Source organism: Pseudophryne corroboree, chromosome 5 (assembly GCF_028390025.1).
Source record: "Pseudophryne corroboree isolate aPseCor3 chromosome 5, aPseCor3.hap2, whole genome shotgun sequence".
NCBI classification, from domain to species: domain Eukaryota; kingdom Metazoa; phylum Chordata; class Amphibia; order Anura; family Myobatrachidae; genus Pseudophryne; species Pseudophryne corroboree.
The window spans coordinates 343,825,418-343,849,151 of record NC_086448.1 but is presented as its reverse complement, the minus strand read 5'-3'; the positions used below and the strand labels follow the sequence as shown (position 1 = coordinate 343,849,151).

General features: G+C 46.6%; 1 protein-coding gene across 13 annotated transcripts in view; it reads right to left on the bottom strand.

The window, feature by feature from the left end:
• The window catches only part of LRRFIP2 (LRR binding FLII interacting protein 2), a 276,779-nt gene that overhangs the window by 251,000 nt on the left and 2,045 nt on the right, over nt 1-23,734 (bottom strand). For all 13 annotated transcript variants that reach the window (XM_063922583.1, XM_063922587.1, XM_063922586.1 and 10 more), the window contains exon 2: nt 20,328-20,473. In XM_063922583.1, coding sequence (XP_063778653.1) covers nt 20,328-20,417 — 90 coding nt within the window. In that variant the 5' untranslated portion in view covers nt 20,418-20,473. The remainder of the gene's footprint in view (nt 1-20,327; nt 20,474-23,734) is intronic.

Below are 23,734 nucleotides of genomic sequence, written 5' to 3'. Positions count from 1 at the left end.
GTTCAGACGGGACGCCATCATGTCCACCTTTGGTATTTCCCAACGGTTTACAATCATGTGGAAAAAACTTCCCGATGAAGTTTCCACTCTCCCGGGTGGAGGTCGTGCCTGCTGAGGAAGTCTGCTTCCCAGTTTCCATTCCCGGGATGAAACACTGCTGACAGTGCTATCACATGATTTTCCGCCCAGCGAAAAGTCCTTGCAGTTTTTGCCATTGCCCTCCTGCTTCTTGTGTCGCCCTGTCTGTTTACGTGGGCGACTGCCGTGATGTTTTTCCCACTGGATCAATACCGGCTGACCTTGAAGCAGAGGTCTTGCTAAGCTTAGAGTATTATAAATTTACCCTTAGCTCCAGTATATTTATGTGGAGAAAAGTCTCCAGACTTGATCACACTCCCTGGAAATTTTTTCCTTGTGTGACTGCTCCCCAGCCTCTCGGGCTGGGCTCCGTGGTCACCAGCATCCAATCCTGAATGCCAAATCTGCGGCCCTCTAGAAGATGGGCACTCTATAACCACCACAGGAGAGACACCCTTGTCCTTGGATATAGGGTTATCCGCTGATGCATCTGAAGATGCGATCCGGACCATTTTTCCAGCAGATCCCACTGAAAAGTTCTTGCGTGAAATCTGCCGAATGGAATTGCTTCGTAGGAAGCCACCATTTTTACCAGGACCCTTGTGCAATGATGCACTGTTTTTAGGAGGTTCCTGACTAGCTCGGATAACTCCCTGGCTTTCTCTTCCGGGAGAAACACCTTTTTCTGGACTGTGTCCAGAATCATCCCTAGGCACAGCAGACGTGTCGTCGGGATCAGCTGCGATTTTGGAATATTTAGAATCCACCCGTGCTGTTGTAGCAGTATCCGAGATAGTGCTACTCCGACCTCCAACTGTTCCCTGGACTATGCCCTTATCAGGAGATCGTCCAAGTAAGGGATAATTAAGACGCCTTTTCTTCGAAGAAGAATCATCATTTCGGCCATTACCTTGGTAAAGACCCGGGGTGCCGTGGACAATCCAAACGGCAGCGTCTAAAACTGATAGTGACAGTTCTGCACCACGAACCTGAGGTACCCTTAGTGAGAAGGGCAAATTTGGGACATAGAGGTAAGCATCCCTGATGTCCCCGGACACTATATAGTCCCCTTCTTCCTGGTTCGTTATCACTGCTCTGAGTGACTCCATCTTGATTTGAACCTTTGTAAGTGTTCAAAAAAATTTTTAGAATAAGTCTCACCTAGCCTTCTGGCTTCAGTACCACAATATAGTGTGGAATAATACCCCTTTTCCTTGTAGTAGGAGGGGTAATTTAATTATCACCTGCTGGGAATACAGCTTGTGAATTTTTTCCCATACTGCCTCCTTGTCGGAGGGAGACCTTGGTAAAGCAGACTTCAGGAGCCTGCGAAGAGGAAACGTCTCTACATTCCAATCTGTACCCCTGGGATACTACTTGTAGGATCCAGGGGTCCTGTACGGTCTCAGCGCCATGCTGAGAACTTGTCAGAAGCGATGGAGCGCTTCTGTTCCTGGGAATGGGCTGCCTGCTGCAGTCTTCTTCCCTTTCCTCTATCCCTGGGCAGATATGATCTTATAGGGACGAAAAGACTGAGGTTGAAAAGACGGTGTCTTTTTCTGCAGAGATGTGACTTAGGGTAAAAACGGTGGATTTTCCAGCAGTTGCCGTGGCCACCAGGTCCGATGGACCGACCCCAAAAAACTCCTCTTCCTTTATACGGCAATACACCTTTTTGCCGTTTGGAATCTGCATCACCTGACCACTGTCGTGTCCATAACATCTTCTGGCAGATATGGACATCGCATTTACTCTTGATGCCAGAGTGCAAATATCCCTCTGTGCATCTCGCATATATAGAAATGCATCCTTTAAATGCTCTATAGTCAATAAAATACTGTCCCTGTCAAGGGTATCAATATTTTTAGTCAGGGAATCCGACCAAGCCACCCCAGCTCTGCACATCCAGGCTGAGGCGATCGCTGGTCGCAGTATAACACCAGTATGTGTGTATATACTTTTATGATATTTTCCAGCCTCCTGTCAGCTGGTCCTTGAGGACGGCCCTATCTATAGACGGTACCGCCACTTGTTTTGATAAGCGTGTGAGCGCCTTATCCACCCTAAGGGGTGTTTCCCAACGCGCCCTAACTTCTGGCGGGAAAGGGTATACCACCCATAATTTTCTATCGGGGGGAACCCACGCATCATCACACACTTTATTTAATTTATCTGATTCAGGAAAAACTACTGTAGTTTTTTCACATCCCACATAATACCCTCTTTTGTGGTACTTGTAGTATCAGAAATATGTAACACCTCCTTCATTGCCTTTAACGTGTGGCCCTAATAAGGAATACGTTTGTTTATTCACCGTCGACACTGGATTCAGTGTCCCTGTCTGTGTCTGTGTCGACCGACTAAAGTAAACGGGCGTTTTAAAACCCCTGACGGTGTTTTTGAGACGTCTGGACCGGTACTAATTGTTTGTCGGCCGTCTCATGTCGTCAACCGACCTTGCAGCGTGTTGACATTATCACGTAATTCCCTAAATAAGCCATCCATTCCGGTGTCGACTCCCTAGAGAGTGACATCACCATTACAGGCAATTGCTCCGCCTCCTCACCAACATCGTCCTCATACATGTCGACACACACGTACCGACACACAGCACACACACAGGGAATGCTCTGATAGAGGACAGGACCCACTAGCCCTTTGGAGAGACAGAGGGAGAGTTTGCCAGCACACACCAAAAACGCTATAATTATATAGGGACAACCTTATATAAGTGTTTTCCCTTATAGCATCTGTTTTATATATTTCTAACGCCAAATTAGTGCCCCCCCTCTCTGTTTTAACCCTGTTTCTGTAGTGCAGTGCAGGGGAGAGCCTGGGAGCCTTCCCTCCAGCCTTTCTGTGAGGGAAAATGGCGCTGTGTGCTGAGGAGATAGGCCCCGCCCCTTTTTCGGCGGCCTCGTCTCCCGCTTTTAACGGATTCTGGCAGGGGTTAAATATCTCCATATAGCCTCCGGAGGCTATATGTGAGGTATTTTTAGCCAAAATAGGTTTTCATTTGCCTCCCAGGGCGCCCCCCTCCCAGCGCCCTGCACCCTCAGTGACTGCCGTGTGAAGTGTGCTGAGAGGAAAATGGCGCACAGCTGCAGTGCTGTGCGCTACCTTTAGAAGACTGAGGAGTCTTCTGCCGCCGATTCTGGACCTCTTCTTACTTCAGCATCTGCAAGGGGGCCGGCGGCAAGGCTCCGGTGACCATCCAGGCTGTACCTGTGATCGTCCCTCTGGAGCTGATGTCCAGTAGCCAAGAAGCCAATCCATCCTGCACGCAGGTGAGTTCACTTCTTCTCCCCTAAGTCCCTCGTTGCAGTGATCCTGTTGCCAGCAGGACTCACTGTAAAATAAAAAACCTAAGCTAAACTTTTCTAAGCAGCTCTTTAGGAGAGCCACCTAGATTGCACCCTTCTCGGCCGGGCACAAAAATCTAACTGGCTTGGAGGAGGGTCATAGGGGGAGGAGCCAGTGCACACCACCTGATCCTAAAGCTTTACTTTTTGTGCCCTGTCTCCTGCGGAGCCGCTATTCCCCATGGTCCTTTCAGGAACCCCAGCATCCACTAGGACGATAGAGAAACTAAGTTTATGTGCCTATTTTAGCCTATTTAAGAATACATTTCCATTATGTCCTTGCTTTCCATTATGCAGCTACACAAGCGTTATTCTCAGACATTACGCCCTACCACTAGCTTCTCTGGATACAACTGTTTAAGCGGAAGACACAGCATTCATATTAGGGGTAATCATATAGCAGAAGATGATGATTTTATAGAAATTATTGATTAAAAACGTAAAAGCAGCTTTAATGTATTATCCATCATAGGAACTGACCACTTCATTAGCTGGCTGTCCAGAGGTTACCAACACACACTTCATATTAGTGAGAAAAGTCAAATTCATAATACGCTGGTGAAAAGGTTGGGGTTCATTTTAGCTTTGTTTTTCCTTAAGTAAATCTTTAAAATACATAGGTAAATATAATTCTACATTTACAAACAGATGTATAAAATATACTGTATGCTTTACCACAATATATAGATGTGTCTTCATACATCCAGCCGTAAGTGAGCAACCAGGTCCTGTGCAACTCTGATAACGGCGAGCATCTTTTTTTTATTTTGCCGAAAAAATAAGATTTTACTCACCGGTAAATCTATTTCTCGTAGTCCGTAGTGGATGCTGGGAACTCTGTAAGGACCATGGGGATAGCGGCTCCGCAGGAGACTGGGCACAACTAAAGAAAGCTTTAGGTCACCTGGTGTGCACTGGCTCCTCCCACTATGACCCTCCTCCAAGCCTCAGTTAGGACACTGTGCCCGGACGAGCTGACATAATAAGGAAGGATTTGGAATCCTGGGTAAGACTCATACCAGCCACACCAATCACACCGTATAACTCGTGATACTATACCCAGTTAACAGTATGAATATAACTGAGCCTCTCAACAGATGGCTCATAACAATAACCCTTTAGTTAACAATAACTATATACAAGTATTGCAGACAATCCGCACTTGGGATGGGCGCCCAGCATCCACTACGGACTACGAGAAATAGATTTACCGGTGAGTAAAATCTTATTTTCTCTGACGTCCTAGTGGATGCTGGGAACTCCGTAAGGACCATGGGGATTATACCAAAGCTCCCAAACGGGCGGGAGAGTGCGGATGACTCTGCAGCACCGAATGAGAGAACTCCAGGTCCTCCTCAGCCAGGGTATCAAATTTGTAGAATTTAGCAAACGTGTTTGCCCCTGACCAAGTTGCAGCTCGGCAAAGTTGGAAAGCCGAGACCCCTCGGGCAGCTGCCCAAGATGAGCCCACCTTCCTTGTGGAATGGGCTTTTACAGATTTTGGCTGCGGTAGTCCAGCCGCAGAATGCGCCAGCTGAATTGTGCTACAAATCCAGCGAGCAATAGTCTGCTTAGAAGCAGGAGCACCCAGTTTGTTGGGTGCATACAGGATAAACAGCGAGTCAGTTCTCCTGACTCTAGCCGTCCTGGAAACATAATTTTTCAAGGCCCTGACTACGTCCAGTAACTTGGAATCCTCCAAGTCCCTAGTAGCCGCAGGCACTACAATAGGTTGGTTCAAGTGAAAAGCTGATACCACCTTAGGGAGAAACTGGGGACGAGTCCTCAATTCTGCCCTATCCATATGGAAAATCAGATAAGGACTTTTATATGACAAAGCCGCCAATTCTGATACACGCCTGGCCGAAGCCAAGGCCAATAACATGACCACTTTCCGCGTGAGATATTTTAGATCCACGGTTTTTAGTCGCTCACACCAATGTGATTTTAAGAAACTCAACACCACGTTGAGAACCCAAGGTGCCACTGGAGGCACAACCGGGGGCTGAATATGCAGCACTCCTTTTACAATGTCTGAACTTCAGGTACTGAAGCTAGTTCTTTCTGGAAGAAAATCGACAGAGCCGAGATCTGTATCTTAATGGAGCCTAATTTTAGGCCCATAGACACTCCTGCTTGTAGGAAATGCAGAAATCGACCTAGTTGAAATTCCTCTGTTGGGGCCTTTTTTGGCCTCACACCAAGCAACATATTTCCGCCATATGCGGTGATAATGTTTTGCAGTTACATCTTTCCTGGCTTGAATCAGCGTAGGAATGACTTCCTCCGGAATGCCCTTTTCCTTTAGGATCCGGCGTTCAACCGTCATGCCGTCAAAACGTAGCCGCGGTAAGTCTTGGAACAGACAGGGCCCCTGCTGCCGCAGGTCCTGTCTGAGCGGCAGAGGCCATGGGTCCTCTGGTATAATTTCTTGAAGTTCTGGGTACCAAGCTCTTCTTGGCCAATCCGGAACCACGAGTATCGTTCTTACTCCTCGCCTTCCTATTATTCTCAGTACCTTTTGTATGAGAGGCAGAGGGGGGAACACATAAACCGACTGGTACACCCACAGTGTTACCAGAGCGTCCACAGCTATCGCCTGAGGGTCCCTTGACCTGGCGCAATATCTTTTATAGCTTTTTGTTGAGGCGGGACGCCATCATGTCCACCTGTGGCCTTTCCCAATGGTGTACAATCCTTTGGAAGACTTTTGGATGAAATCCCCACTCTCCCGGGTGGAGGTCGTGTCTGCTGAGAAGATCTGCTTCCCAGTCATCCACTCCGGGAATGAACACTGCTGACAGTGCTAACACATGATTTTCCGCCCATCGGAGAATCCTTGTGGCTTCTGCCATCGCCATCCTGCGTCTTGTACCGCCCCGTTGGTTTACATGGGCGACTGCCGTGATGTTGTCTGATTGGATCAGTACCGGCTGGTTTTGAAGCAGAGGCCTTGCCTGACTCAGGGCATTGTAAATGGCCCTCAGTTCCAGAATATTTATGTGTAGGGAAGTCACCTGACTTGACCAAAGTCCCTGGAAGTTTCTTCCCTGTGTGACTGCCCCCCAGCCTCAAAGGCTGGCATCCATGGTCACTAGGACCTAGTCCTGTATGCCGAACCTGCGGCCCTCTTGAAGATGGGCACTCTGCAGCCACCACAGTAGAGATACCCTGGTCCTTGAAGACAGGGTTATCAGCCGATGCATCTGAAGATGTGATCCGGACCACTTGTCCAACAGGTCCCACTGAAAAGTTCTTGCATGGAACCTGCCGAATGGGATTGCTTCGTAGGAAGCTACCATTTTTCCCAGGACTCGCGTGCAATGATGCACCGATACCTGTTTTGGCTTCAGGAGGTCTCTGACTAGAGATGACAGCTCCTTGGCTTTCTCCTCCGGGAGAAACCCTTATTTCTGTTCTCTGTCCAGAACCATCCCCAGGAACAGTAGACGTGTCGTAGGAACCAGCTGTGACTTTGGACTGTTTAGAATCCAACCGTGCTGTTGTAGCACTTTCCAAAATAGTGCTACCCCGACTAGCAACTGCTCCTTGGACCTTGCCCTTATAAGGAGATTGTCCAAGTACGGGATAATTAAAATAAGAATTTACTTACCGATAATTCTATTTCTCATAGTCCGTAGTGGATGCTGGGACTTCCGTAAGGACCATGGGGAATAGCGGCTCCGCAGGAGACTGGGCACAAAAGTAAAAGCTTTAGACTAGCTGGTGTGCACTGGCTCCTCCCCCTATGACCCTCCTCCAAGCCTCAGTTAGGATACTGTGCCCGGACGAGCGTACATAATAAGGAAGGATTTTGAATCCCGGGTAAGACTCATACCAGCCACACCAATCACACTGTACAACCTGTGATCTGAACCCAGTTAACAGTATGATAAACGTAGGAGCCTCTGAAAAGATGGCTCACAACAATAAACAACCCGATTTTTTTGTAACAATAACTATATACAAGTATTGCAGACAATCCGCACTTGGGATGGGCGCCCAGCATCCACTACGGACTATGAGAAATAGAATTATCGGTAAGTAAATTCTTATTTTCTCTGACGTCCTAGTAGATGCTGGGACTTCCGTAAGGACCATGGGGATTATACCAAAGCTCCCAAACGGGCGGGAGAGTGCGGATGACTCTGCAGCACCGAATGAGAGAACTCCAGGTCCTCCTCAGCCAGGGTATCGAATTTGTAAAATTTTGCAAACGTGTTTGCCCCTGACCAAGTAGCTGCTCGGCAAAGTTGTAAAGCCGAGAACCCTCGGGCAGCCGCCCAAGATGAGCCCACTTTCCTTGTGGAATGGGCTTTAACAGATTTTGGCTGTGGCAGTCCTGCCACAGAATGTGCAAGCTGAATTGTACTACAAATCCAACGAGCAATCGTCTGCTTAGAAGCAGGAGCACCCAGATTGTTGGGTGCATACAGGATAAACAGCGAGTCAGATTTTCTGACTCCAGCCGTCCTGGAAACATATTTTCAGGGCCCTGACTACGTCCAACAACTTGGAGTCCTCCAAGTCCCTAGTAGCCGCAGGCACCACAATAGGTTGGTTCATGTGAAACGCTGAAACCACCTTAGGGAGAAATTGAGGACGAGTCCTCAATTCTGCCCTGTCTGAATGAAAAATTAGGTAAGGGCTTTTATATGACAAAGCCGCCAATTCTGAGACACGCCTGGCTGACGCCAGAGCTAACAGCATGACCACCTTCCATGTGAGATATTTTAATTCCACAGTGGTGAGTGGTTCAAACCAATGTGATTTTAGGAACCCTAAAACTACATTGAGATCCCAAGGTGCCACTGGTGGCACAAAAGGAGGCTGTATATGCAGTACCCCCTTGACAAACGTCTGAACTTCAGGCACTGAAGCCAGTTCTTTCTGGAAGAAGATCGACAGGGCCGAAATTTGAACCTTAATGGATCCTAATTTTAGGCCCATAGACAGTCCTGCTTGCAGGAAATGCAGGAAACGACCCAGTTGAAATTCCTCTGTGGGGGCCTTCTTAGCCTCACACCAGGCAACATATTTTCGCCAAATGCGGTGATAATGTTTTGCGGTTACATCCTTCCTGGCTTTGATCAGGGTAGGGATGACTTCATCTGGAATGCCTTTTTCCATCAGGATCCGGCGTTCAACCGCCATGCCGTCAAACGCAGCCGCGGTAAGTCTTGGAACAGACAAGGTCCCTGCTGGAGCAGGTCCTTTCTTAGCGGTAGAGGCCACGGGTCCTCCGTGAGCATCTCTTGCAGTTCCGGGTACCAAGTTCTTCTTGGCCAATCCGGAGCCACGAGTATAGTCTTTATTCCTCTCCTTCTTATGATTCTCAGTACTTTTGGAATTAGAGGCAGAGGAGGGAACACATACACCGAATGGTACACCCACGGTGTTACCAGAGCGTCCACCGCTATTGCCTGAGGGTCCCTTGACCTGGCGCAATATCTGTCCAGTTTTTTGTTGAGACGGGACGCCATCATGTCCACCTTTGGTTTTTCCCAACGGTTTACAATCACTTGAAAGACTTCTGGGTGAAGTCCCCACTCCCCCGGGTGGAGGTCGTGTCTGCTGAGGAAGTCTGCTTCCCAGTTGTCCACTCCCGGAATGAACACTGCTGACAGTGCCACCACATGATTTTCCGCCCAGCGAAGAATCCTTGCAGCTTCTGCCATTGCCCTCCTGCTTCTTGTGCCGCCCTGTCTGTTGACGTGGGCGACTGCCGTGATGTTGTCCGATTGGATCAATACCGACTGACCCTGAAGCAGAGGCCTTGCTTGACTTAGGGCATTGTAAATGGCCCTTAGTTCCAGGATATTTATGTGAAGAGACGTTTCCATGCTTGACCACAAGCCCTGGAAATTTCTTCCCTGTGTGACTGCTCCCCAGCCTCTCAGGCTGGCATCGGTGGTCACCAGCATCCAATCCTGAATGCCGAATCTGCGGCCCTCTAGAAGATGAGCACTCTGTAACCACCACAGGAGAGACACCCTTGTCCTTGGAGATAGGGTTATCCGCTGATGCATCTGAAGATGCGATCCGGACCATTTGTCCAGCAGATCCCACTGAAAAGTTCTTGCATGGAATCTTCCGAATGGAATCGCTTCGTAAGAAGCCACCATTTTTCCCAGGACTCTCGTGCATTGATGCACTGACACTTGGCCTGGTTTTAGGAGTTTCCTGACTAGCTCGGATAACTCCCTGGCCTTCTCCTCCGGGAGAAACACCTTTTTCTGGACTGTGTCCAGAATCATCCCCAGGAACAGTAGACGTGTTGTTGGAATCAGCTGTGATTTTGGGATATTTAGGATCCACCCGTGCTGACGTAGCACTACCTGAGATAGTGCTACTCCGACCTCTAACTGTTCCCTGGACCTTGCCCTTATCAGGAGATCGTCCAAGTAAGGGATAATTAAGACGCCTTTTCTTCGAAGAAGAATCATCATTTCGGCTATTACCTTGGTAAAGACCCGTGGTGCCGTGGACAATCCAAACGGCAGCGTCTGAAACTGATAATGACAGTTTTGTACCACAAACCTGAGGTACCCTTGGTGAGAAGGGTAGATTGGGACATGGAGATAAGCATCTTTGATGTCTAGAGATACCATATAGTCCCCTTCTTCCAGGTTCGCTATCACTGCTCTGAGTGACTCCATCTTGAATTTGAACCTTTTTATGTAAGTGTTCAAGGATTTTAGATTTAAAATTGGTCTCACTGAGCCGTCCGGCTTCGGTACCACAAAACAGCGTGGAATAATACCCCTTTCCCTGTTGTAGGAGGGGTACCTTGATTATCACCTGCTGGGAATACAGCTTGTGAATAGCTTCCACTACCGCCTCCCTGTCGGAGGGAGACGTTGGTAGAGCAGACTTCAGGAACCGGCGAGGGGGAGACGTCTCGAATTCCAATTTGTACCCCTGTGATACTACCTGCAGGATCCAGGGGTCCACTTGCGAGTGAGCCCACTGTGCGCTGAAATTCTTGAGACGGCCCCCCACCGTGCCTGAGTCCGCTTGTAGAGCCCCAGCGTCATGCTGAAGACTTGGCAGAAGCAGGGGAGGGCTTCTGCTCCTGGGAAGAGGCTGCCTGGTGCAGTCTTTTTCCCCTTCCTCTGCCCCGGGGCAGAAATGAGTGGCCTTTTGCCCGCTTGCCCTTATGGGAACGAAAGGACTGAGTTTGAAAAGACGGTGTCTTTTTCTGCTGAGAGGTGACCTGGGGTAAAAAGGTGGATTTTCCAGCCGTGGCCACCAGGTCCGATAGACCGACCCCAAATAACTCCTCCCCTTTATACGGCAATACTTCCATATGTCGTTTGGAATCCGCATCACCTGACCACTGTCGCGTCCATAACGCTCTTCTGGCAGAAATGGACATCGCACTCACTCTAGATGCCAGGGTGCAAATATCCCTCTGTGCATCTCGCATATATAGTAATGCATCCTTTAAATGCTCTATAGTTAATAATATACTGTCCCTATCCAGGGTATCAATATTTTCAGTCAGGGAATCCGACCAAGCCACTCCAGCACTGCACATCCAGGCTGAGGCGATTGCTGGTCGCAGTATAACACCAGTATGTGTGTATATACCTTTTAGGATATTTTCCAGCCTTCTATCAGCTGGTTCCTTAAGGGCGGCCGTATCGGGAGACGGTAACGCCACTTGTTTTGATAAGCGTGTGAGCGCCATATCTACCCTAGGAGGTGTTTCACACACCTCATTTAATTCATCTGATTCAGGAAAAAGTACTGGTAGTTTTTTCACACCCCACATAATACCCTTTTTTGTGGTACTTGTAGTGTCAGAAATATTCAATGCCTCCTTCATTGCCGTGATCATGTAACGTGTGGCCCTACTGGACATTACGTTTGTCTCCTCACCGTCGACACTGGATTCAGTATCCGTGTCTGGGTCTGTGTCGACCATCTGAGGTAACGGGCGTTTTAGCGCCCCCGACGGTGTCTGAGACGCCTGAACAGGCACTAATTGATTTGCCGGCTGTCTCATGTCGTCAACAGTTTTTTGCAAAGTGCTGACACTGTCACGTAATTCTTTAAATACAACCATCCAGTCAGGTGTCGACTCCCTAGGGGGTGACATCACTAACACAGGCAATTGCTCTGCTTCCACATCATTTTCCTCCTCATACATGTCGACACAATCGTACCGACACCCAGCACACACACAGGGAATGCTCTGAAAGAGGACAGGACCCCACGAGCCCTTTGGGGAGACAGAGGGAGAGTTTGCCAGCACACACCAGAGCGCTATATATATACAGGGATAACCTTATGTAAGTGTTACTCCCTTTATAGCTGCTGTTTTATATTAGCTGCCAATAGTGCCCCCCCTCTCTTGTTTTACCCTGATTCTTGTAGCAGGACTGCAGGGGAGAGTCAGGGAGCCGTCCTTCCAGCGGAGCTGTGAAAGAAAATGGCGCTTGTGTGCTGAGGAGAAAGGCTCCGCCCCCTTCACGGCGGCCTTTTCTCCCGCTTTTTTCAGGAAAACTGGCAGGGGTTAAATGCATCCATATAGCCCAGGAGCTATATGTGATGCATTTCTTTAGCCATATAAGGTTTTTATAGTGTTTTATTGCGTCTCAGGGCGCTCCCCCCCAGCGCCCTGCACCCTCAGTGACCGGAGTGTGAAGTGTGCTGAGAGCAATGGCGCACAGCTGCAGTGCTGTGCGCTACCTTATCTGAAGACAGGAACGTCTTCTGCCGCCGATTTCTCCGGACCTCTTCGCTCTTCTGGCTCTGTAAGGGGGCCGGCGGCGCGGCTCCGGGACCCATCCAGGCTGAACCTGTGATCGTCCCTCTGGAGCTAATGTCCAGTAGCCAAGAAGCCCAATCCACTCTGCACGCAGGTGAGTTCGCTTCTTCTCCCCTTAGTCCCACGATGCAGTGAGCCTGTTGCCAGCAGGACTCACTGAAAATAAAAAACCTATTTAAACTTTTACTTCTAAGCAGCTCAGGAGAGCCACCTAGCATGCACCCTTCTCGTTCGGGCACAAAAATCTAACTGAGGCTTGGAGGAGGGTCATAGGGGGAGGAGCCAGTGCACACCAGCTAGTCTAAAGCTTTTACGTTTGTGCCCAGTCTCCTGCGGAGCCGCTATTCCCCATGGTCCTTACGGAAGTCCCAGCATCCACTAGGACGTCAGAGAAAACTCCCTTTTTTCGAAGGAGTATCATCATTTCGGCCATTACCTTGGTAAACACCCTCGGTGCCATGTACAGTCCAAACGGCAGTGTCTGGACTTGGTAATGGTAATCCTGTACCACAAATCTGAGGTACTCCTGGCGAGAATGGTAAATGGGGACATGCAGGTAAGCATCCTTGATGTCCCGGGATCCCATGTAATCCCCCTCGTCCAGGCTTGCAATAACCGCCCTGAGCGATTCCATCTTGAACTTGAATTTTTTTATGTATGTGTTCAAGGATTTTAAATATAAAATGGGTCACACCGAACCATGCAGTTTCGGTACCCCAAACCGTGTGGAATAGTAACCCCGTCCTTGTTGAAGTAGGGGCACCTTGAGTATTACCTGCTGGGAATACAGCTTATTAATTGCCTCTAGCGCAGCCTCCCTGCCTGAGGGGGTTGTCGGCAAGGCATATTTGAGGAAACGGCGGGGGGGAGACATCTCGAATTCCAGCTTGTACCCCTGAAATACTACTTGAATGAAACAGGGATCCACCTGTGAGCGAGCCCACTGATCGCTGAAATTTTTGAGACGGCCCCCCACCATACCTGGCTACACCTGTGGAGCCCCCGCGTCATGCTGTGGACTCAGAGGAAGCGAGAGAAGAATTTTGATTCTGGGAACAGGCTGACTGGTGCAGCTTTTTCCCTCTTCCCATGTCTCTGTACAGAAAGGAAGCGCCTTTGACCCGCTTGCTTTTCTGAAGCCGAAAGGACTGTACCAGATAATACAGTGCTTTCTTAGTCTGTGAGGAAACCTGAGGTAAAAATATTTCTTCCCAGCTGTTGCTGTGGATACGAGGTCCCAGAGACCATCCCCAAATAATTCCTCACCCTTATAAGGCAGAATCTCTATGCGCCTTTTAAAGTCAGCATCACCTGTCCAGTGACAGGTCTCTAATACCCTCCTGACAGAATGGACATTACATTCATTTTGGATGCCAGCCGGCAAAATATCCCTCTGCGCATCCCTCATATATAAGACGACGTCTTTAATATGTTCTCATGTTTGACAGGGTCACCGACCACGCTGCAGCAGCACGATCTGCAGGTCTCAGTCTAGTACCTGAGTGTGTAAATACAGACTTCAGGATAGCCTCCTGCTTTTTATCAACAGGTACCTTCAAAGTGGCCGTTCCTAAAACGGCAGTGCCACCTTTTTTGACAACCGTGTGAGCGCCTTATCCACCCTAGGGGATATCTCCCAGCGTAACTTATCCTCTGGCGGGAAAGGGTACGCCATCAGTAACTTTTTAGAAATTACCAGTTTCTTATCGGGGGGAACCCACGCTTTTCACACACTTCATTCATTCATCTGATGGGGGAACAAAACACTGCCTGCTTTTTCTCCCCAACATAAAAACCCATTTTTAGAGGGTTAATGTCAGAAATGTGTAACACATTTTTTTTATTGCCGGGATCAAGTCACGGATGTTCCTAGTGGATTGTGTATATGTCTCAACCTTGTCGACACTGGAGTCAGACTCCGTGTCGACATCTGTGTCTGCCATCTGAGTGAGCGGGCGTTTTTGAGCCCCTGATGGCCTTTGAGACGCCTGGGCAGGCGCGGACTGAGAAGCCGGCTGTCCCACAGCTGTTACGTCATCCACCCTTTTATGTAAGGAGTGGAGACTGTCGGTTAATACCTTTCACCTAACCATCCACTCTGGTGTCGGCCCCACAGGGGGCGTTTATCGGCATCTGCTCCGTCACCATATAAGCCTCCTCATTAAACATGTCGACACAGCCGTACCGACACACCGCACACACACAGGGAATGCTCTGACTGAGGACAGGACCCCACAAAGCCCTTTGGGGAGACAGAGAGAGAGTATGCCAGCACACACCAGAGCGCTATATAATGTGGGGATTAACACTATAACTGAGTGAAATTTCCCCAATAGCTGCTTGTATATATAATATTGCGCCTAAATTTAGTGCCCCCCCTCTCTTTTTAACCCTTTGAGCCTGAAAACTACAGGGGAGAGCCCGGGGAGCTTTCTTCCAGCTGCACTGTGAAGAGAAAATGGCGCCAGTGTGTCTGAGGGAGATAGCTCCGCCCCTTTTTCGCGGACTTTTCTCCCGCTTTTTTCTGGATTCTGGCAGGGGTATTTACCACATATATAGCCTCTGGGGCTATATATTGTGGTATTTTTGCCAGCCAAGGTGTTTTTATTGCTGCTCAGGGCGCCCCCCCCAAGCGCCCTGCACCCTCAGTGACCGGAGTGTGAAGTGTGTATGAGGAGCAATGGCGCACAGCTGCAGTGCTGTGCGCTACCTTGGTGAAGACTGATGTCTTCTGCCGCCGATTTTCCGGACCTCTTCTTGCTTCTGGCTCTGTTAGGGGGACGGCGGCGCGGCTCCGGGACCGAACACCAAGGCTGGGCCTGCGGTCGATCCCTCTGGAGCTAATGGTGTCCAGTAGCCTAAGAAGCCCAAGCTGGCTGCAAGCAGGCAGGTTCGCTTCTTCTCCCCTTAGTCCCTCGCTGCAGTGAGCCTGTTGCCAGCAGGTCTCACTGAAAATAAAAAACCTAATTCTATACTTTCTTTCTAGAAGCTCAGGAGAGCCCCTAGTGTGCATCCAACCTCGGCCGGGCACAAAATCTAACTGAGGCTTGGAGGAGGGTCATAGTGGGAGGAGCCAGTGCACACCAGGTGACCTAAAGCTTTCTTTAGTTGTGCCCAGTCTCCTGCGGAGCCGCTATCCCCATGGTCCTTACGGAGTTCCCAGCATCCACTAGGACGTCAGAGAAATGTGTATTATTTGCAGCGCAATGCAACATGGATGCACGAGGAGACTGTGCTGATTAATTTGATATATGACACTTGTATATTTTGTGCGACGGACACTGTAAACAGAACAGAACTTGTACTGGAAGAAAGCTGTGGCTGCTACATTGTAGCAATTTGTATACAGATTGAGAGACTCTGTCACACATATATCAAATAAATCAGCACAGTATCCATATGCTTCCTAGTTGCATTGTGTTGCGAATAAGAAACATTTTTTGCCAAAAACAGAGGCAAAAAGAGGCAGAGGCAAAAAAGACGTCCAACACTAAAAGATTCTCATGTAACCTGGCGTGCCACAAGGGGCTATTTGGTGTGATTGTAGTAAAGACGTATATGAGGACATATCTGTACAACGGTGTCCTCACACATCCAGCATCAATAAGCCATGCAGAGTGAGATGCCTGGCGTGAGCCCCCAGATCTTGTGCAATTCTGCTAATGCAGAGGATCTATTTTTGGGGGAAAAGGAGTCTAATTTGCAACACATAAGGCGGCTGTGCTGATAAATTTGATAAATGACACTTGTATATTGTGTGTGACTGAGACTGTATACAGAGCAGAACAGAACTAGTATTGGAAAAACTCTGCGGCTGCTACGTACGTTGTGGCACTTCGTATACAGATTCAGAGACTCCGTCGCAAACGGATATCAAATTGAGCAGCACAGTCTACCATGCATGTTAGTTGCATTGCATTGTGAATAAGATGCATTTTTGGCATAAAAAGAAGCAAAAAAGATGCCTGATGCTAGAGAATTCTCATGCGACCTGGTGTGCCAAGAGGGCATGTTTGGAGTGACTGCAGCAAAGATGTACTGTATGAGGACATACTATATATCTGTAGTATATAGTTCAACCTTCACAAAATGATGCAAATCATCAAGAAAAATTGTAGAACCTTTGCTCATCCTAAAAGTCATACAGTATAGCTTGTCTAAATGCTCAGTTACTTAATTATGTAGAAAGAAATAAACTTCTCTGGTAGGCTGATCAAATCTAATTGATGACTGATTGCTTGCTATATGTTACTGCATTGTGAGGATACCGGTGTTATTAATTAATCACAAATACATACATGGTTTGTTACAGGGCTCGACAAATCCCGGGGGCCAGGTCACCATGGCGACCAGATTCTGCTTCCTGGCAACCAGATTTTGTGCAGGGAGGCAGGAACCAGTACCTGCTTATGGGCGTGCCTACAACCTTGCAGCAGCCATTTTATGGACACAAGAGCGCGTGTGCTGACTGTCTGACGTCCTGAGCTTGGTCTCTGTCCCAACTCTGGCTGGTAGGCATGGTTGAGTATTGGTGGGGGTCTGTTGTGTGCCCTATGGCTGTGAAGGTTGGCAGCTGTGGTCTACCACCATAGCCGTGTGGCCACGGGGCAGGGGTACCACATGGAGCTTATATTCAACTTGGACAGTGATGCCCAAAACCCCCTCTCCCCCTCCTGCCGGCTCTTGTATTGTGCGCGGGCAGTAATGCCCAAACCCCCCTCTCCCGCCGGGACGGCTATTCAGTGCGGGCCATGATGACCTCTTCCCCCTCTCCCCCGCCTGCCGGCTCTTAAATTCAGCGTGGGAAGTAATGCCCTCCTGCTGGAGATCAAATGCAGTTCGGGCAGTGATGCCCGACCCACCCCGCTGTTCCCCTTCTGCCGGAGGTTACTTTCAGTGGCAGTCAGTGATGTATAGTCATATGGGTAAAAAAATACAATAAATATTTTGGTTGTAAAATATTTTTTTTTCTTGGTTTGTCCATACTGTGACCGGTTGTACTGCTGGTAGTATGCTTGACTGACTCTATTTGGTAATACATTACTCTGGTCAGGTACTACAATTTATTTTGCTATTGAATACAAATACTAAGACATTAAATTAAGGACAAAACCAGCAAAATATTTTAAAACAGAGAACTTTTGTACAAAGGTGTGAAGTAAAGATTGAAGCTGTGAAATTAAAATCAAAATATTCCCGTTAATGAATAAGATTTGCTTTGGAGAAGAATTAAATACAAGAGAGTTAGCTATGGGTCAAAGTACACATTAAAATGCATTACCAAACCTGTGTTTCAGTTTTAGCAACAAGTCACTTCCAAATTTTGCTCTTCAAAATTAAAATGTCCCCTCATCAGTGATCAGCACCTTGGCTGAAAAGTCCAAGGGGTAGATTTACTAAAACTATGCATTATCAAAACACCCTTGAAATGAAAATACTTTTCAAAACAAAGTGCACTAGTGGAACTATTCCTTGCCTAGAATGGAACGCCCTCCACACAGCTCCACTCATCAGCCAATGTAAACTCTTTACTCAACAAATGTCACCATACATAGTAAATGGTGGAAACCTTTATGTGCTTACACAAGTCGAAGCACAAAGCGCTTTCAGAGACTTTAGCTTTTTGCACATTTTGGTGGTATAAATAATATAAGAATATAGGTGAAGAAAAGAATAGATGCAGTAGTCTTTCATGGAGCCTCATGGCTTAGACTTGAGTTTCCTGCACATACCACAGATGTCCAATTAGACTGAGATCTGCATGGAGCACTAATGGTGCGTACACACTGGCCGATGAGTGTTCCCACCCTGAATTGGTCATATGAACTCAAAAGAAAAAAAAAATCCTCAATCTGGTGTGACTCCTTACTAAGGCTAATGTAAAAGTTAGTGCTCCCCAAATTAGAACCTGAGTAGTAGTTGTTTGTCACACCGATTTATATTGAACCAGCCTAAAGTGTAGTGCTTTAGTATTGGAATGTGTTTCCATAATTGTCCTCAATTATAATCTACCTTGAAAAGTAGTTGGTCATCCCTGGAAGATAACCACTTACTTCCTAACAGATTTTGGTGTAATATACCTTTAACATATCTGTTGACACAAGACAGAAGTACTGTAGGTGGGCTGTGAAAACCCTGACAAATTAATTTATTAATTAACTTACAGAGAGACTGCATACATTCCAGCTTCAGAAAAGTAGATAAACCTGCATTTGTGGGTGTTGAATATGAACCATAATTAAAAACTAATTTGCATTATCATGTTATTATAAAATGGCAGATATAAACACTGGAATTGTTTCACTATAATTCACATAGGCAGGTCCACTTAAGGGGGATGTATTTACTATCTCGGCGGTTGGGATCCTGGCGGTCAGAATACCGACCGCCAAGAATGCCGACAGCTGCGCCAGGGCTATTCCCACTCGTGGGTGTCCACGACACCCATAGAGTGGGAATAGAACCTGTGGCGAGCACAGTGAGCCACTGTGCCCGCAAGTGGCTTTCTAGTGCTCGCCCCGCTGTCGGCATTCTGATGGCTGGGATCCCTGCGTCTGTATTCTGACTGCTGGGATTCCATAACCAACCCACTTAAGGTACATGTAATTTCTAGTCCCTTCAGGAGCTAATTTCAAGTGTCTACAGCAGAGAAATGAAATAAAAAAAAATTAATTGATGGTTTACAAATTTCCAATATACAGGATGACTTGAAAGTCACAGTACACCCTTTTGTTTCAAAAACTGTGAAGGAAATGGGAAACCTGGAGTACTCCAGTAAGGTATGGGTGAGGTGGGCTATCTTTTATGGTATGTACCGAACATGGGCGCCATCCTGAAATTGGCCATCTTGAATCTAAAGGTGGGTACAAACTGGCCGATATATCGGCCATTCTCTTGAACGGCCAATATATTGTGGGTCCGTCGGCCAGTGTGTACGGGCAATACGTCTGTGAACTCCGTCGTTCACAGATGTATCGCGTTGGCCCCGCAGCACAGCCGACGGCCAATATATCTAACGATATATTGGCGCGTCGCTGTGTGTGTACCGTACACATGCTGCGGCAGCCGGCGGTGATTGACAGCTGAACTGAGCGGGCGTGTGTACACACCCGTCCAGTTCATGACGTCAGTCCCCGACAGATCGGGCAGTGTGTATGCACAGCACACTGCCCGATTCGTCCATAGATATATCTGCCGATCAATTGATCGGCAGATATATCTACCAGTGTGTACCCACCTTAAGTCAGTTTTCCCATTTCCAGCACAGTTTTTGAAACAAAAGACTGTACTGGGACTTTTGAATCACCCTGTTTAGTTCTCTGGTTCTAACAAACAGCCTTATAACTGGCAACCCAATTATAGTACACTGAGTGATCGCTGACATGTAGATGCACTCAGCTGGCATTCACGGCAGTGAGAAAGCTATGGATAATACTGTCTAAGAAAAGACATGGAATGATCACTGCAATGATTCCCATTTAATGGTTACAACAGACTGCTGACCATCCTAGCTGGTGGGCAAAGTTAATGCAGATAGTTGGGGAGTAGTAGTACGACCAAGTAGTTGTCTCTTGGAAGGCGCCTCGTGCACAGGAAAAGTTACATTCGCAGTATCATCGAAATATTGTTCTGTACATATGGGTCGATTCTATTCGGCAACTTAAGAATAGCGCCGGGAATTAGCTCCCGACGCTATTCAATTCAGCTCCAGTTAAGTCGGCGATGTCCCGTTCTCGCCGACTTAACAGGTAGTTTTGTCGGGATAACGGGCATTCTCCGACTTAACTACCCGCGGCGATGCTGATTCCCGACAGAATCAGCCTCGCGCCGGCCGCGAGGCAGCACTTTTGTCGGGTTTCTTCTCTCATCCCCCGAGGATGAGAGAAGAATTCCCGACAATTGCGGGTCACTAGCAGCTGAATTGAATAGCGTCGGGAGCTAATTCCCGGCGCTATTCTTAAGTTGCCGAATAGAATCGACCCCATAGTGTTCAATTACAGACATATGTATCTGACATTAAACATTATTTCATACTCAAATGGCAAAAAGATAAATTTGGAAGAACACAATATAGATGATGTATAGCAAAATCTATGAAAACAGAATCCAACCTCTCTTGCTATATGACTCAGGGCTTCATCTTCAGCAGAGAATCTGTCTTTAATTTGTGTACGCTTCCTTCCAGATCCAGGAGTCCCCATTTTTTAAATCCTATTGATATTGTCTTATTCCTTTTGCCAAAATAACAACAGCCAGTCTGCAATAAAAAACAAAAACATATTATGCGAAGAACACGATACAGGTTTATAGATAAACTACATTAAATATGAAATTACGACATCCCCCATACGCAGCTCTGATATTTTCAAGATATTGCCTACAATTATAACATTCTGTTCTAACTCTTGTAATGTCATAAACTATGTAAGTGTTACCAACATAACAATACTGTGTGGCTAATATTCATGGGTATTGTTACAGGAAATAACTGAGACAGGCATGTAGGTGACTAGGTTCATTTTAATGTGTTTTTACAAGAGGTTGTCCAATAAAGATATTAAACCATTCAAATTTCCATTTCTAATGCAGCCTTGTGGAAACAAAGCAATTTAAGCAGTTTTAAGCAACACCATAGGGATGAATAATCAGTGAGCTTCCGTCATGCCCTTTCAGTCAAACCTTTGCCCAATGGGCATACAAAACTTAAATACAAATATGTCCAGAGTTCTGTCACAACATTGTTTACTACATTGTCTATAGCTATTCACAGGCTGAGAGGGAACAGATCTTAGATTGATGCTCCAACAAGGGGTAAATAACTTATTTCATTTATTTTAAATGTATAGTCATTAATTATGCTCACGCCTGATACGTGTCATTTGAAATGCTGTAGTGTTCTTAGCATTCTAGTACTCTGTCTGTGATGTGCACAGATGCATACAGCCAGAAGACGGGGTGCAGTTAAATTGCCGGCAGTCGCAATCCCGGCTCACAGGGGTTATTCCCACTCGTGGGTGTACACGACACCCACAGAGGGGGAATAGAACATGTGGCAAGCGCAGCAAGCCTGCAAGGGGACCCTCTGCGCTCGCCCCGCTGCCTGTATACTGAAGGCTGGCATCCCGACCGTCGGTTATTCATACTGATCCCCAGGAGACCGCATACACTTACTTACTATTTCCACACTAAAGTACAGACATAAATATTCTATTGAGTGTACAATATTGAATGAATGCAAATGAAACTGAGATGCAGATCATGTTATAACTTCCATATGTAGTCATTTACGTTTTTAGTTTAGTACTAGCTGTTCTACCCGTTCTTCGCACGGGAGTTTATGATTTTCACGGTTGTAAATATAATAAGTGTTAAAAATTTGGTAAATCTATAGAGATGTAAATTTGAGATGTCTTAATGTACGTAAACACTAATCCATGGTTCTTGGCGTAACCCAAGGAGCACCCATAGCAGATATGGTAAAAAGTGACAGGACTATTTTTGTAGTTTATTAAATCATACGCACTGGAGGTGCAATCCAAATTTTGATCCGATTGTCCATTTTCGTTCAGGCAACACAAGCCACGTATCGGTAATGATGTAATTATGTCAACACCCTGTTCATCCCCATAGGGGAGGCTTATTAAAATTCTAATTACGTAGTTTTCCTATTTCCCATCTGAAGAATACCTTTGTTAAATTCCAGCTTCCTAACATATCGAGAAGAGAATTAGTGATGAGTCATGCCGCTTTCAGATCGGGTTGTCATCTAGGGCAGGGGGTGGAGCCAGTGCTGACGACATCTGGGGCGGCTGCAGAATTGGCGCTGGGAGATGAAATCATCTCCACATTGCCTCTGCCTATACTGTGAACGGGTTCCGGGTCGCATCGACCTGCCAACCCGTTCAATTTGCACCTGACCCGGTAATAACCCAGTTATAACCCTTCTTTATTCCCGGATCAGGTGACCCAAGAATTTGGGACTGACCCCTTTTACACCGCACAGCGACCCGGGTCTACCATGCAATATACCGGGCTGATACTGGGTTATTTGTGCGGTGTGAAAGGGGTACGAGTCAGTCAGTGACTGAGGGCTTTCGCATGTATATATATATACACTATATAATATATATATATATATATATATATATATATATATATACACACACTATATAATATATATATATATATATATATATATATATATATATATATATATATATATATATATATATATATATATATATATATATATATATATATATATATATATATAGTGTTTATGTAAAACAGAGATGCCAAGTATGTTGTGAACAAATTTAGCTCATACTACATGTACTGTATGTGCAATTCAGGGTGGTGATCCGGCAAAAAATGTGCAGCATTTGTAAGTACTCTACAGCACACCCAGTGATGCATGGAAGTTAGGAGAAACTGTTTTATGACAGAGGAAGAGCATTTCCATGTGTTAGAATGGGAACACTTTTCCTCTTAAGAATACAGAGCTTTTCTAGGAGTCCAAAATTGATGTCCCTTTACAACCAAGTAGTTGGCTAACACTGATATAGGAAGAAATAAACTGTACTTTGCAAGTTAACTCTTAACCTTTGTTGTTTTATTTTAATGAGTACAGTTTGACATGATTATCTCACACACGTACTGCATTTCTGCAGCACAGCTAAAATCAGATATTCGCTACAAAATTTGTACAATTACCAAATACTCAGTTACTACTTTAAAAATATGAAGCCTACACTTAGGAATTATAAACACCAGTATGACCTGGTTCCTCTCTTTATTATGCATAAACATAAAAACATAAAAAAATGTAACAATATCACACTGCAGTTGCCAATTTAGGGATCAAATCAATTAGGTATGAGATCACCTCACCCCTGCGAGTAAGTGCACTTATATGCCGCACACAGAGCTGCGTACAAAAATCAGTGAGGACAGGGCATGATCAGGCATGAGAAGGGGCAAGTTTGGCTACTGTTGCCACCATGTAACAGCAACTTGCCCCCTTGCATGTAGAGGCAAGTTAAATGAATAACGGTAAATTACATTACTATACTGGGTGTCAGGGTACTGTACTGGGGCAATGACAGTACTATACAGTGACAGTACTATGCTGGAGGAAGACACTGTAGTACTACAATACTGTTAGCAGTGTGACAGTGATATGCGGGTACTATTCTGGGAGAATACTGGGAGAGTACTATACTTGGAGGTGACAGTACTATACTGGGTGTCAGGATACTATACTGGGAGGTGACAGTACAATACTGGTTGTCAGGATACTATACTGGGAGGTGACAGTACAATACTGGGTGTCAGGGAACTATAATGGGAGGTGACAGTACTATACTGGGTGTCAGGGTACTATACTGGGAGGTGACAGCACTATACTGGGTGTCAGGGTACTATACTGGGAGGTGACAAGATACTATACTGGGAGGTGACAGCACTATACTGGGTGTCAGGGTACTATACTGGGAGGTGACAGCACTATACTGGGTGT